Here is a 16,274-nt window from a genome sequence, read left to right as displayed (position 1 = left end):
AATTTACATCCAATTTCCTTATGTTTTACCCATACCTATATATACATTGTTATCATTATCCCTCCTTTATTTAACTATATCCTGTATCATAACATTTCCCCCCTAATATTCAAAATTTAACTATATCTAACTTAGTTCTTTTTTATTAACCTTTATATATAATCCAAAAGAATTTCTAATCTTCCTTTCATGGGTACCATTCAATATTCATATCCCATTATTGCTTATCGTGACACTACATATTGTATACATTATTATCATTATCAATTATTTATTTAACTATATCTACTGTCACTAAATTTCACTGTTTAACTAGTTTTAAATTATACACTTCCATCTATCATCCTGTATCTTTCCAGTAGCAAAACAGTCTCTCATCTTCTGCCATTTGTGGTGTCAGTCATCTAATCATCTCCTTAATCAACTTTGTATGGACTCTTAGCAACTCTTTGCTTATAAAATCTCTCATGTAATTTCGATGCCCTTCTTCTGTTTCCTTAATCAACTTATCTTTGATTTTCGGTGTTATCAAAGCTATTGCTAATAAGATTTCTCTCTTTAAATCCATAAATTCTTTTATTTTTTCTTCTTCTGTATCTTGCCATCTGGGGTAAGTTTCCCCTCCATTTAATTCCTCTTTCAGTATTCCACACTTTCCATTTTCAGAAACAAACCAATCACCATAAATATCAGCAATTTTAATTTCTTTATGTTCATTTTCCTCTTTGATTTTTTGGATTTTAACCGCCACTTTTTCCATTTGATGAACATCTTCAACTTCTTCGTCATATTTTGCTGTTAGATGCACTAAGTCTTCCAACTTCTTCTCTATCCTCTCATGTGTATTTGATAATTTCTGTATTTCTGAGAATATATTTTGCAGACTTAAAACTTCTTTCTGCTGTTGAAATTGTGCCATTATCTCCAGCTAACAAACACTAGCTTAGAAGGTTTTAAAAGATTAAGCATCAATTCACAATAATCATTTCATTTTCACCTTTCTCTGGTTAAAAATATACTTCAAAGGAACATCTGTGTGCTTTTCTTCTTATCACTCTCTATAAATAAGCAGTAAGACCTTGAAGTGCCAAGCCAGAATAATCAGTGAAAGAAAATAAAAGTGTTTTGTTTCCAATACACAAACCTCCAGCCTCCGAGTAGCAATGTTATTGTTACAATGTTGCAATTTTCTTTTTGAATCTTTTTTGTATTTCAAGTTTTAAAAAGTCCGATTCTTAAATGAGTTAGAAAAACACCCATAGTAATGAAAGAGGAGAATTTTAGCCCATAGGTTACAAAGAATAATAAAAGGAAAAAACTGAAGAAGAAAACTTAATCCATTCGTTTTAAAAGGCTTGCATAAATTCCATCCGTGAAGATAGCATTTTTAAAAAAAGATAACCCAGTGTCCAAAACCATTCCAAATTTAATTCCGCCGCTTCTTTCTCCTGTTCTCCAATTTAAATTTGTTTTATTTTTTTTTATAGGCAGTCACTTTTAAAACGGTAAAAATTCCTCAACAGCTGGAAACACTTTCTCTTTCCATATCCTTCCGTTTTGGAGCTGCTCCGACTTCATCAGCCAAATGGCTGGATTTTTTGTCACCGGCTTGAAGAACTTCTCTTAGATCAATCAGGGACTTTGCGATTTTCCTGAGTTCAGCAAGACGTATTCTTCCTGTTCACCATCTCTGCGGGATGGTTTAGGTCTGTTTGGACCACCCAGTGGCAAAAGTATCGACTGCGATCTCAAAGCATTGAGATTGCACGTCGTCTTGTCACGACTTCGGCTCCTCCCCTCAGAATTCCTTGATTTTCTTGTCGATTTATCAAAATATATTTGAAAGTATAAAGCTTGACAATATTATTTAACATACAGTGTATATGTATATGTGTATGTGTATGTGTATGTGTATGTATATATATATATGTATATGTATATGTGTATGTGTATATGTATATGTATATGTATATGTATATATATATATACACACACACACACACACACATATATATATATATATATGCTGGTTTTGTTGTATTCGGGTCTTTTCCCGTGTAAAGTTGCACCACAGATAAAATCAGCAAAATTCTCCACAAGCACAATATCAGGACAGCCTTCACCACTGATCAAAAAATAGCCAACATCTTAAGAAATCCCAAAGACAAAATCCAGCTAGAAAACCAAGGAGTCTACGAAATACCATGCAAAATCTGCCCAGCAATATACATAGGACAAACAAACAGGAGAATAAATGCACGCATCACAGAACACAAAAACGCAGTAAGAAAAAAAGAAAAAACTTCTTCCCTTTTCCAGCACCTTAAAGCTACAGGACATGAAATCAACTTTGAAGGAGCCAGGTTAATCTCCAAAACAGAACACCTCCACAAGAGAATAATCATGGAAGCCATCGAAATAGAGAAACACCCCCACAGCATGAACAAACGTGATGATACCTCCCGCCTACCAAACATCTGGAAACCAGCCCTAGCCAACAAACGAACACCACCCACCACCCAAGCCGTTATAATACAAAACAACAATGCACACGCAGCCTGCACCAATCTGCACCAATCTACCAATCATGATACAACCACACAACCAATCATTCCACTTACTGAAACAAAGCCAGCACCCCATCCCCTCCCACCAAGACTTACAGAAAGACGGCCTTTTGAGTGTGCTGGCTTGGTCTCCTCTGTCCTTACACAGTAGGTCCCATTAATGATTATTTGGCTGAGAACTCCCGAAATTCACTCTGCAACTAAAACATGAAACTAATAATAGTGAAGTTAAGTTCCAAGTTGCAAAGCATTATTTTACTTAATGTGATTTGAAAACTGAAAAGTGTTTTGAAGTCACATTTCCTTGTTCTTCCTTTTTGCTTAGAAAAACAGCTTCAGAATAAAAGACTCCTATTCAACAAAGAAACTGTCCAGCACCTTGAAGATGCTGTCAAAGCCATTAAAAAATTGGTAACATCTTTAAAAGCATTGCTTTTAGATATTTAAAAAGTACCATGTGATTACAAAATTTGGGTTAGACTAAATAGTCTTTCGTTGACTCTGTGGATGAATATTTGTGTACTGGATGTACTGTTATTAGAGTTCAGTGTTGCTGTAAAGAGAAGATCTGTGCTAGGATAATGGGCTTAAAAAAATCTTGCACACAATGTACCTTACAACTGATTCTCTCTCCTCTGCCCTCCGTTCAACGTGCTTTTCCAGGCAGTGCTGGATTCAAATTTGATTTCAAAATCTCAACATTCTATTAAGGTTGCTGAGAATATTTAGTCATGCCATTATCTCCCACAGTTGTGGGGGATGGGGGGAGGAAAGAACACAGGTAATCCTCGACGTATGACCGTAATTGAGCCCAGAATATTGTACTCATCATTCATGGTAGTCATTAAGCAGGTCACTATGTGGCCGCACCTGATTTTATGACCTTTTATGTGGCAGTCATTAAGCAAATGCTGTGGTCATTAATCGAATGGCATGGTCATTAAACACATACATTTTAGCCAATGGACATTTTTTTGATGGAAACTGGAAATAAATGCCAGTTTCGGGGGGAGGGAGTCAAAAATCATGGTAATATGACTATAGGATACTATAGATAGTTTGTAAGCGTGGGCCAGTTGCCAAGTGCTCAAAATGTGATCATGTGACCTTGGGGAGGGGCAGCCCATGGAATTTCAAAACTGGGTCATAAATAGTTCTGGAGAAGTCCACTGTAACTTCAAATTGCCTTGCCTCATTTACTGAAATTTATTACAGATCTAAGCAATGATTCTTTTATACAAACTTTATCACTAAGGAAAAAGAAGTCTGTACCTACATTTAGGAAAGATACAGCCATCAGATTTTTTTCCTTTGTCATATATCTGTTAATTTTTAGGAAAAGGAAAGAAAAGATACAATTGAATTGTTGGAAGAAGAGACCATAAAAAACTGTAATCTCCGTATCAGAGTCAAGAGTTTCCCGGCAATTGTTATGAAAGAATTTGAAGGTATTTTTAAGATAATCCATTTTATCTTAAAGTAGTGTAGTATAGTATAGAATGCAATATATGCTTAATATAATTTGCTAATTATGATAATTTATTTTAAGAACTATGCAGTTTGACAGACAGCTTTACCTTACTTGTTTTGATTAATAGTTGGATTTGGATCATAGAAATTGAGTTATAATTTTTAAGTATAAAAAGAGGAAACTAAGAAAGAATATATAAATAGTTTTACTATATTATTTATACCTGATTTAGAAAAAAATATGAAACCAATACGTATTTGGGGTTTACATACTACTTAATCCCAGATTCCCACTAACATCTCCAAACTGATCTGAAAAAAAGGATTTAAATTTTAATAACCTACTGTTCAAGGCAGCAACTTCTTTTAAACTCTTATTAATGAACTGAAAGGATGAATTCTGTAGAAGACCAGAGAAAGTTTGTGATGGAGAGCCAAGAGTGAATTATGTTTGGCCTTAATGCATTTAAATATTACCAAGATTTTCCAAGTATTCAAAGTATAGGAATAAATCTATGGATCCTTTGCTTATTTGCTTCAATCTTTGGCCGAAGAGGTATTAGAATAAGTGAAGGTGAATATGGAAAAATAACTTTGCTTTACAAGAGCACCAAGAAATTCATGGAACACGAAACATTGTTTACCATGCTGCATATATTTGAAGCTCCATATGTGGAATTACTAGATCATTCAATATTATCTGGCAAATAATAATAAAAAGTTACGTTTTTATATTTCAGCTTTCAAGACATCGGTATTTTGAAGGACTTGTTTCTGTGGGAACAGATCTATGCAGTATAACCGAAATATCTAGATAGAATGAAGACTCAATCCAAGTATCACTTCAGTGTGGCTAGGCTTTAATTTTATCTGGGCCTTGTTTCCTTTTGATTACTATAATTTGTAGATGATTATTTGGCACTTCAGGTTATCACAGCTCTGGTCATTTATAGAAAATTGAAAATGGATTTAATATTTTATTTCTTTCTGTTTTAAAATCCCTTATTTTAGAACTTGTAGCTGCTGCCCATCGATTTCATGTTAACAAGTTAAGAGAAGTAGAAGCTTCTATGAATGAAACTATTGCTGCAGTACAAGAGGTGTACACAAAGCAAATGTTCTCTGAAGAACAAAATGAAACACTGTGGTAGGCATTATGTGGTAAAAATGAACAACTGTAATATTCAATTCCTTACCCTAAGGTCTATATATTTTCTACTGTTATTTTACTTATCTAAAAGAATTTGTACAAAATAAAAATAATGAAACATCTAACTGAAAGCTTCAACAATTGGTTTCAGTGTTTATGAAATATGTGCAATTGAGAGACAATACTCTCTTATTTCTGCTAAATTTAATAAGGAAGTATCCGTAATCCACTGTTGGGAAAAGTTATTTTTAATATTTTTGGTAGCTCATTTGCATAGCAAAATTGTGCGAGCGCATGGATCTGGATGACAAGAAACAGACTCAAAATGAATCCCTGCAAGAAAAGTGGCTTTGGGTTTATGATTCCAAGAAATACAATCTTTGACTATGAATGAATTGGTATTTCTATGTTCAGAATTGGTTTGCACTTTGGGTGGGTGGGGAGGTGTCCTACTCAATCAACAGATAGTACTTGTGGCCTGGGAGATTTTGTACTATTATAGGGTGATCTGTTTTAGTCAATCAGATCTTAAACATCTCTTACTTGGATTTTTATAATGTGCTCCACATAGGGCTCTCCTTAGAAAGCATTTGGAAGGTACAATTGGTACAAAGTGTGATAGTCAAACAATAGTGAGTATCCCAATTCAGTATAATCAGATGAATCCCCAGTTTTGGGAATGTATTGATTACTATTCATTTGAACTTTCCTGTGGCTGATGATTGGAGCTGCTGGCTGGAAGTGGGGAAAGCAGAGAGACAAAGAGGAGTAGGTAGTGGCCCTTTAACTCCATTTCATTTGAACTTTCCTGTGGCTGGTGATTGGAGCTGCTGGCTGGAAGGGGGGAAGCAGAGAGACAAAGAGGAGTAGGTAGTGGAATCATATATCCATAAACCAAAATAGTAATAATACATTCTGGATTAGTGCACTTGAAATTGTGATTTTATTTCATTTCAAAATGACCGGTTTAGTTCAATGTAATAGCTGTCTTGCACCTGTCTTTCACAGTACTCTTTTCAAATTTGGATACTGTCCCCTTTGTAAACAAATTACTAGTCTACATAGACAGATTACCTATCGTGAACATTGGGACAACCTTTTAAATATGAGCCAGCAGCATGCAGCAGCTGCCAAAAAAGTCAACACAGTTTTAGGCTGCATAAACAGGGATAGAATCAAGATCACGTGAAGTGTTAAGAGTGCAGAGAAGAGCAACAAAGATGATTAAGGGACTGGAAGCTAAAACATGAAGAACGGTTGCAGGAACTGGGTATGTTTAGCTTAAGAGAAAGAAGGACTAGGGGAGACATGATAGCAGTGTTCCAATATCTTAGGAGTTGCCACAAAGAAGAGGGAGTCAAACTATTCTCCAAGGCACCTGGGGGTAGAACAAGAAGCAATGGGTGGAAACTAATCAAGGAGAGAAGCAACTTAGAACTGAGGAGAAATTTCCTGACAGTTAGAACAATTAATCAGTGGAACAGCTTGCCTCCAGAAGTTGTGAATGCCCCAACACTGGAAGTCTTTAAGAAGATGTTGGATAGCCATTTGTCTGAAACGGTATAGGGTTTCCTGCCTAGGCAGGGGGTTGGACTAGAAGATCTCCAAGGTCCCTTCCAACTCTGCTATTGTATTGTATTACTATTTGGCTTCCAGATCGTTGTCACCTTGAAGGCCTTTCTTGGTTCAGGACTAGATTATCCGAGGGTCTGCTTTCTCCAAATTATTTTTTCCATTGAATCAGATTAAATAAAGTCAGTACTGTCTAAGATTGTTACCCCCACCCCCCCACCCCCATATTTTGTAATTCTGTCTGATCTCCTTCCACACTGAGTTCAGAAGAATAATTGAGCCTTGGTTGTTTTGTCTAGCACACCAGAAGGGCATGTTGTGAATGAAGGTTGAAACTGAAGGACACTTAAGTTTATATGTTTTCTGTACATTATTTTGATATTGCCAATTTTATTTATACACTAAGGTTTATATTTTGATGGTGGCAATTTTGTTTATATTATGAGCGATTTTATTATTTTTAAGGGGGTAGTTTTTTATTTTGTGCTAATCTTGATTGTTAGCTATCCAGAGCCTTTGGTAATGGCTGACATATTAACTAGGTAACAAGTTAGTTAACTGGATGGACAGATGGATGAATGTTGGCTTATGTTTACTGTCATTTTTAAGATTTCTTCACAATTTTCTTTTGGCAGTAAAGAGCAAGATCAAACATGGGAGAAATATAATGAAATTGTGCAATTACTAAACCAACAAATGGCTAAAAGGCATTCCATGAACATTAAAATAAATGAACTTCGTAATATGGCAAAAAAAGAGGAAGACGAAACGGCCATGGAAGAGATTGCCATTGAAAACCTAAAGCAAGTAATGGTTACAGAAGCCCTTCAGTTTAAAGAAAAGAAAGCAGTGTTACAGCTAGAGGTACAGTTTTAGGAATTGAACCTTAACACTGCATTAATGAAAGCATCAGTCTTCCATCCAGTGGGTTTTCAGAAAAATTCTCCATGGTTTAAAATTAAACTAAAATTAAAATTATCTATATAGTGTAATACATTGGAATTGAGTGTGAAGCTTTGTGCTTGATCGTGTGAATGTAAAACATTTCTGCTCATTATAATTTAGGGATTTTCCTATCTTAAATCTAGGCTGCCTCTATATAATTTGCTAAAATATATCCATGAACATAAATCCCAACATTTCTGAAACAATTCTTATCTGTTTTAATATCTATCCAACAATGCTGGAGGGTTCCATAGAAAGTGCTAAATAATGTACAGCAGTTTTAATTATATTAAAGTTGGTTTTGACTGTAGATTGAAGAACTTCGGAAAAAACTTCAGATGAGAAAAAATGAGGCTGCGGAAAAGAAGAAAGAATTTGAAGAGTTGCTTAAAATACTATGTCGTTTACAAAAGAAAGTTTCAGATCTTAATCGGGTAAGTTGAATTGTGCCTTTGGTAATGTGCCATTTCAAAGTCTTATCCACTGAGCACTGTCTTTTTCCGATATAAAATGAATTGAGACTATATAAGTACAGGGATTAAATATTGAACATTTTATTTACATATTTATTAAATTTGTAAAGCTACCCGTCTATCAAAGAAACACTACAAAGATATCAGTAATGGCTATCCTTTTTGTTCTCACGTGCTGAAATCGCACACCCACACCTACAATGCAATGTGCCCACCCCCTGTGCATGCACACATGAACTACTCAGCCTCCTGCACGGCCTACTCAGTCTCCTTCCCCATGCCCGCGGGGAGGGGACATTTTCACCCTCCCCAGGCTCCAAAGGTTTTCCTCAAGCCACCAGGAGGGCGAACGGCCTCCTCCAGGCTCTGGAGGCCCTCCCGAGGCCAAAATCAGACCCATTTCCAGATTTCCGGAACTTCCTGAAATCCTGTTTTGTGCCCTCCCCAGGCTCCAGAGGCTTTCCTCAAGCCTCTGGGAAGGCGAAAACATCTTCCCCTGGGCTCCAGAGGCCGAAAACAGCCCCGTTTCTGGAAGAAGAGATTTCTTAGGGGTTTTTTACAGGGGCTTTTAAACCAAATTTTAAAGGGGGTGAGGGTTTTTTTGATTCAGATGGCTCAGACAGGCTTGGGGGGCACAGGCCAGAGCTAACTAATGGGCGCGGGTTGGGAGGGCTGGGAAGGGTTGGGATTCCGGGGGAGACGCTAAGCCATTCCATTGGGGGGTTCACCATCTCTACTGTTTGTGGAAGAGGCAGATATGGTGGGGGCTGAGGGCCAAATGATGTTCGGAGGACGCGGGTTTGCTGTTTAAGAGCAATCATGCGTTCCGACCCTCATCACCCTTCTCGCACCCCCGGGTGCTCGGGATTACAGGACCTGGTCTCCGGCTGGTGTTGCTTAATGCCAGGTCCGTGTGTTTTTTTAATGTTGTACGCCACCCTGAGTCCTTTTGGAGAAGGGCGGCATCTAAAATTCAAATAAACAAACAAACAAACAAATTTCCGGAACTTCAAGGAGGCTCGATTTTCACCCTCCCCAGGCTCCAGTGACTTTCCTCAAGCCTCTGGGAGGGCAGAAACAGTCTCCCCCGGGTTCCGGAGGCCCTCCCTGAAGCCTCCTGGCACAAAAAACAGAGTTTGAGGGGGACGCCAGACACTCCTATGCTCCCCCCATCCGTGCATGTGCGCATGCCCTCCCCGCCCGGCAGAGATCCAAAAATCAGCTGGCCAGCGGGAGGTCTGTGCGCATGCACGGTGGAACTGACCTGGGCGACCACTTGAGAGGGCTCCAAGTGCCACCTGTGGCACACGTGCCATAGGTTTGCCACCATGGCACTAGACAGTGATCAAAAGTAAGACACAATAACCATAAAACACTTCTCAAAAAAACAGATCAATTAAACCAGATTGCCGATTAAAAATCTCAAAAAAATGCCTCATACTATACATCCATGCCAGAGCTTTAGAAATTAGTAGTAGCCTTCCACAAAGCTGGTAGCATTGGAGTCATCTGTATCCCATATCATCGTGGAGAAGAAGATTGTTACTTTGCAATGCCCACAGTTAGGAGTAAAATAAAATAAAAGAATACAATAAAATAATTAAATAACAATTTATATAATATCTACCACATAAATGTGACTCAGGTTAGCTTACAATGATTAAAAAAATATATTTTCTGGCCATCAACACAAAGTGGGGCCTGAAAACAGTATTCACCAGTCACATGAATTTAAGGGTTAGAAGTTGAGCAAAGTCAGGGCCATCCATACCTCAAATGTATCCCAGAGGGCAGGTGCAGATATGGAAAAGTCATGCTTCCTGGACCCTACTAGATGAGAGTCTGATTGACAGGATGCAAAACCTGCCTCTCCTTCTACCCAACCTAATAGGAATGTTAGAAATGCTGGGAACAAGGCAGTCCTTCAAATCACCTGGCCCAATGCCACGTAGGACAGAGGTAATAACTAGCAACTTGAATTGTAGCTGGCAGCAAACTGAGTCCCAGTGCAGTTTGCAAAACAAACGTGTAATATAAGGATAATGAGACAAATCCATAACTTCTGGACCAAACGAAGATTCTGGATATTATCGAAGATCAATCTCATACAGAGTGCATTGCAGTAATCCATTCAGGGGTGATCAAAAAATGATTAGCTATAGTCACTACCCCAATCTAAGAAGGGGTGGAATTGGTGTATTACATGGAGTTGTGCAAAGGCCCCTTTTCCATAACTACCACCTGCTCTTTGAACAGGAACGGTGATTTCCCGAGGCCCTCAAAATTTTATGCTGGCTCAGTCTGGGATATTGGAATGGGATGGAGAATTACCGGATTCAAGAGGCCCTAACACCCAAAGCCACTTAGTCTTGGAAGGGTTAAGAGGAAATCTGTTTATCCCAATCCAAATCCCCAAACTTTCAGGCCCTGAGATAGAATCTCCATAGTGTCAGTGGGCTGGCCTGGGATGGAGTTATACAGCTAATACTTTATCTCAGTTTGCATGTGATATTAAGCTCTGGATTAATTTAAACTAGGGTTTTCATATCAAAGCTAGCATGTGAAGAAAGAAGTATTGGAAGGTTGCTTAATCCCAGACTCAGTATCAGCTTTTTAAACCATGACTTGATAGTTAATCATCCAAATTATATGTCATCTTCAGGTTGCGACCACTTGTTTGTTCAGTGATTGTTATGATGACACTAAATGAGTAGTGTACTTAGGATCAGTCCTCAAAGTTCTGGCCATGCAGTACCCCTGCAGTCATTTTATCCCAATCCGGTCCTCATTGATCCTTGATCCATGTGGTTGTGATTCCCCACATTCCCTGCCAGCTTCTGACAAGCATAGTCAATGGGGAAATTGTTGGGAAATCATAAATCACACCTACCACTTTTTCACCTGCTGCTGGCAACCTCTGGGGGACCCATGAACTCATATGTGCTTTGTAGCATGTCCTTGCAGTGTCCCCCACAGCACCTGCACACCTACCCAAACTCCATAGTAACTGACCATGGCAACTTCTTGTGGCACCCATGTACTTTCCAGCTGCTTGCTTGAAAGCCCCCCCCCCATCCCATTAAATAATCTGGAAGCCCTGGAGTCATGACAGCAACTGGGACTGCCATAATTACTGTTGCTAATTGATGCAGTCACATGAAGAAGATATACATTGCTTAGCAATGGAAATTCTAACCAATTGTAACAAGGACTCTCTGGACTTCAGTGCTTTAATACTTTAATAGGAGCAATATGAATTTTACTAATTACCAGTATCAGTATAAAATGCGTTTTTTTATATAGTTACATACTAATGTTTTATTTGTATTTTTCGTAGATTGTTACTGATTTGAAAAAGGAGTTAGAAGAAACGTTAAAAACCATCAAAAATCTAATACAAGAGCATGAGAGGAAAAAGATTGAGAAAGAGGAGCTTATTAAAAAAAGGTAAGCCAGATGTACTTTTCTGTTGCCATTGCACTTGAGTCTTTTATCTCTTTTGTTGCTAATATATATACCGGCATATAAATATATCATGTAGAAAGCAGGCCTACATGTTATCCAGTTCTGACTGGATTCTAAAGGATATAAAATATTATAGCAAATAGTAATTAGAACATGATTTACATTCAAATTAATTTATTAGCTTAATTTGAAAAATGTTGACTCAGAAGTTGTGTTTTATGAAGCATGACTTACCATATGTGAACTGGGATGCAATAACTTGTTCAACAAGCCAAATTTTAAAATCATGATTTAGTACAATGCAACACATGTTGGTGAAAAAGCTTTTCAACATTTTCTTACTTAATCCTTTTACACAGGAGATGGCAGCATAAGTTCTCCTTCCATACAGTTGGATTTTGCTATTCACATGTAACGTATTAACATGTAATGATTAACATCAAAATGAGTTCAGTAATCCTGGACACATGAGTGCACTTCACTTTCGATTGATTTTGGAAAGTTATCTAATACACATCTATTGCTTGCCAGCTTCCACATTAACAAGAAAGAAAAATCAATAATGGTACTTATGGGAAAGATCTTGGAATAATAGTTGATTGCAAAGTTAATATTAACCATCAGAGAGATATGGGTGCAAGAAAGACAAATTTTAGGCAGCATCAGAGGTGGGTTCCTCCCGGTACAGTCCGGTACGCCAGAAGAGGCAGTGAAAATCTGGCGGACTGGATCGGACCAGTAGTAAAGTTCTCCCATCAGAAGCTTTTTGTAAAAAGCTTTTTTCCCTGCTGGTTCAGGTAGGGTTCTATGTTTTTGAAGTTTTGGGGTTTGTGCAATATGGGCTTTGTGTTTGGATGATTCCCTGCTTGTGTGAATGGAGCCAAACTTTCTATAGGCTCATTATCTCATTATCTCTATCTGGCATGAATGTGGAATGAGCCTCAGGCAGGTTTCTTTGTTAGCAGCTTGATTTTTCCCTTTCTGGGAGCCTTATGAGTAATATTTTTTTGGGGGGGGGGGGTTGCTTCACACAGGGAGAAGGGAAAACAGAAAAGAAAAGAAAAACAGTGCAGCAATATAGGGCTAGAAGGCTACTCGGAGGTCATCTAGGCCAACCCCCAGCTGCAGCAGGAAACCTTACATGGTCTGAATTATTTTGGTGCCTCTAACAGAGAGGAAAATTGCCGGAAAGGAGAAGGAGTTTACTAGGACAAGGCTGCCATGCAGAGGAAGGCAGAGACATTTCTTGACTTATGACTACAATTGAGCCCAAAATTTTGGTTGCTAAGCAAGAGCATTGTTAAGTGAGCTTCACTACATTTTACAAGTTGGCCACACCCACCCAGTCACATGTTTACCAAGCCATGCCCACAAAATAGGCCAGAACCCACAGAATAGGTAGTAAAAAAATTTGAAACCCATCCCTGGGCATCACTATGTATAATTTTCAACTAATGGGAAGTCATTAATCCTTTTCATTCAGCTTTGGTCAGATGGACACCATTTCAAATTATATATTTAGCACAACATTTATAGTATTCAGAGGATTTGGAACATGCCTAAAGAATAATCATGAGTATGATTTAACAGTTTAGAAACATGTCCTATGAAGAAAGATGTAAAGTACTGCAGTGGTGTGTTTCAATTTATTTTACTACCAGTTCGCTCATGCACCTGCTTGCGCAATGTTTCTGCGCATTCGTGTGGGTGGGCAGAACCTCCCGCCATTGCCACTACTGGTTCACCCGATCCGTGGAGAACCCGTAGAAACCTACCTCTGAAGTACTGGATATATAAGGCTTTGATAAGAGATGACTGGTAGGGAGACATGCTAATACTTTTATCTGCTTTAGAGATTATCATATCACAGAAGAGTAGCTAATCAATTAATTAATTTGGATTTCTGCGCTGAGCATGAAGTAAAACTCAACTGTTTAAATGTTACATTTTCTGTTTTTTATAAAAGCCTTCAAGGTACTTCTGGTTAATGGCAAATCCAGGATGAATGTAATGTCCAGTATTTCCCTAATATCATATGAGTTTATTTAATTTGTAGATGTTGCGTATTTCCATTTGTCACTTTAGGCTGCAAAAGATGTAGGGGGGGCATGTGTTTTAACCCTGTTTTTTTTTCCAGAGGCCAAAGGACTTGTTTGCAGTCAACCTGTTGTTAGATTTACATTTTTATGAATTTGTACAGTAATGCTGTGAGAAGCATACAAACAGGATATGGGGGTAATACATTTCCCTCAGTTTCCCACCAGCAGATATTCAGAAGCTGCTGCCTTTGATTATTGAGTAGTATCCTACCATCATAACTAACTATCACTGTGAATTTGTCTGCTTTTCCCCCTAAAATTCCTATAATTATATCTTGCAACAAGATTAGTTCATCTATAATATTAAGAAGGTGATCAAACCGATCAGTCCTAGAGGAGATCAACCCTGACTTCTCTTTAGAAGGCCAGGTCCTGAAGATGAAACTCAAATACTTTGGCCACCTAGTGAGAAGGAAGGACTCACTGGAGAAGAGCCTAATGCTGGGAACGATTACGGGCAAAAGAAGAAGGGGATGACAGAGAATGAGGTGGCTGGTTGGAGTCACTGAAGCAGGAGGCGTGAGCTTAAATGGACTCCGGAGAATGGTAGAGGACAGGAAGGCCTGGAGGTTTGTTGTTCATGGGGTCACGATGGGTCGGACATGAGTTCGCAACTAACAGCAATATAATATTAAGAAAACCCATTATTGTGTTATGTATACAAATATATAGCATCAGAAGCAAATGGTGCGAGTGCTTGTATTTTTAGGCAGTGGTTCTCTAGGAATTACTTGTGATTTTTTTTTATAGAATCTCTCTGTTAGATTGTGGGAACAGATGAAGCAGACTCAGGCTTCAGTAACAACGTCTCTTTATTAATGACTCAGAATCCAGCAAAGACGCTATCCGGCAACAGCCCTTTTATAGGGCTCAGGCAGGGCCTCCGGCCAATCAGGTTTGAATGAGCTCCTGCTGGTAACAGCAGACCTGAGTGAAAACTACTTACAACGCTATTTACATGTAGATTACTCCAAGTACTTAACACTCTCTGTTGACATTTTTATACAACTGTGGTAACTTGATTTTTCTAAAAAAGAAAAATGTTGGTGCAAAGTATGTAAAGTGACACAAGATAAACTCTGCTTGATGGCTTCTTTCTCTGTATAGAACAAGGTGCTTTTATTTGATTACTGTTTTTCAGGTTTCGTCTTCGGGGCAGTATAGTTTCATTAGATGAAGACTTTGATGAAGAAAAAGAAAATTTGCTACAGCAGCTAGAGGAGGTAAAAGAAGAGTTCATGCTACTGAGTATGGAAATGATGGATAATGGAAATAAAGAATACTGGTCATGGCCCTCAGTGCCCATTTCTTAAAACCCTATTTTTGTACTGATTATTTAGTGGGAAGAGGCCAGGGTAGTTCTGCCCCATCCTTTCATTGAAGTGAGCAGTATAGGAGCTTCTTTTATATGTAACTATGTCACATAACTGGTTGCTAACAGAAACTTTTGCTTAATGAGAGTTTCTTCAATATCAATCTATTGTATGCAGTAATGCGTATTTCTTAACATTATCTTCTGACTTCATTCTTGAAATATAGGCATATACGTAGGTGAATAATTGTCATGGTTTCTGCAACCAAAAATACTAAATAATAATAATAATAATAATAATAATAATAATAATAATAATAATAATAATAATAATAATAATAATAATTTATTAGATTTCTAGACCGCCCCCTCTCCCCGGAGGGACTCAGTGTTTAGAAAAATCAGTAGGGAAATAATATCCATACTATTGCTGCTAATGTATGAATTGACCCTAATTTCATTTACCTGAGTAGAACTAAATTAATTTAAGAATAATATTTGGTGAAATTAAGCAGACGTTAAGTCCTCCATGTGCCTGATTTCATTTTTTACACTTAATCTAAATAAATAAATAAATAACTTGGTCCTTGTATATACCAGGTGTATATATCTTGGTCCTTGTATATACCAGGTGCACTTTTAGAAAATAAAAAAGGTTAAAGCAATAACCTAAAACTTTGTTGTGATCTATATATATATAAAGTGTGTGATGTGTGTGCGTGTGTCGGTGTCTATGTCTGTGTTCCCGCATAACTCTGGAACAACTCGCGCAATTTCAACCAAACTTGGTACACTATTGACTTACTCGCTGGAAACAAATCCTGTGGGGGTAGGACACCCCTAACATCCCTCAGGGTGTGTGTTCTGTTAAGATGCAGCCTGTTGTGCCCTAAAATGGCTTCTACTGTACAGTGCAGTGGAGTTGCCATGGTAACGGCTTCACGGTACTCCATAAGGGAGCTCCCTCTGGTAAGTGGGAAAATCCAACATTAGAAATTATGTTTGGTCTGGACATTTCCCCCCTATAAATAAATACCCGGGCAATGCCGGGTTATCAGCTAGTTAGTGATAAAGAACAACTCAGTTTGCATTTTCTTTTGTGATTGGCCTACCCATCATGGCAACTATTTTGAAAGAGTTAGGGTTAGGATTAGGGATAGGCACAAAACTATATCTAAAATTTCAAATATACTCCAAACCCTAATCCTAATCCTTGCTCCA

General features: G+C 38.0%; 1 protein-coding gene across 1 annotated transcript in view; it reads left to right on the top strand.

Moving 5' to 3' along the window:
• The window catches only part of CCDC175 (coiled-coil domain containing 175), a 52,142-nt gene that overhangs the window by 5,895 nt on the left and 29,973 nt on the right, over nt 1–16,274 (top strand). The window contains exons 2-8 of the mRNA XM_081937134.1: nt 2,893–2,978; nt 3,904–4,015; nt 5,049–5,184; nt 7,395–7,623; nt 8,016–8,138; nt 11,515–11,624; nt 14,883–14,964. Of these exons, the coding sequence (XP_081793260.1) occupies nt 2,893–2,978; nt 3,904–4,015; nt 5,049–5,184; nt 7,395–7,623; nt 8,016–8,138; nt 11,515–11,624; nt 14,883–14,964 (878 nt within the window). The remainder of the gene's footprint in view (nt 1–2,892; nt 2,979–3,903; nt 4,016–5,048; nt 5,185–7,394; nt 7,624–8,015; nt 8,139–11,514; nt 11,625–14,882; nt 14,965–16,274) is intronic.

The sequence above is a fragment of the Natrix helvetica genome (genome assembly GCF_964273705.1).
Source record: "Natrix helvetica genome assembly, chromosome: 1".
NCBI lineage: Eukaryota > Metazoa > Chordata > Lepidosauria > Squamata > Natricidae > Natrix > Natrix helvetica.
Note: the sequence above shows the minus strand (reverse complement) of the source record. Positions and strands in the feature narration are given on the sequence as shown.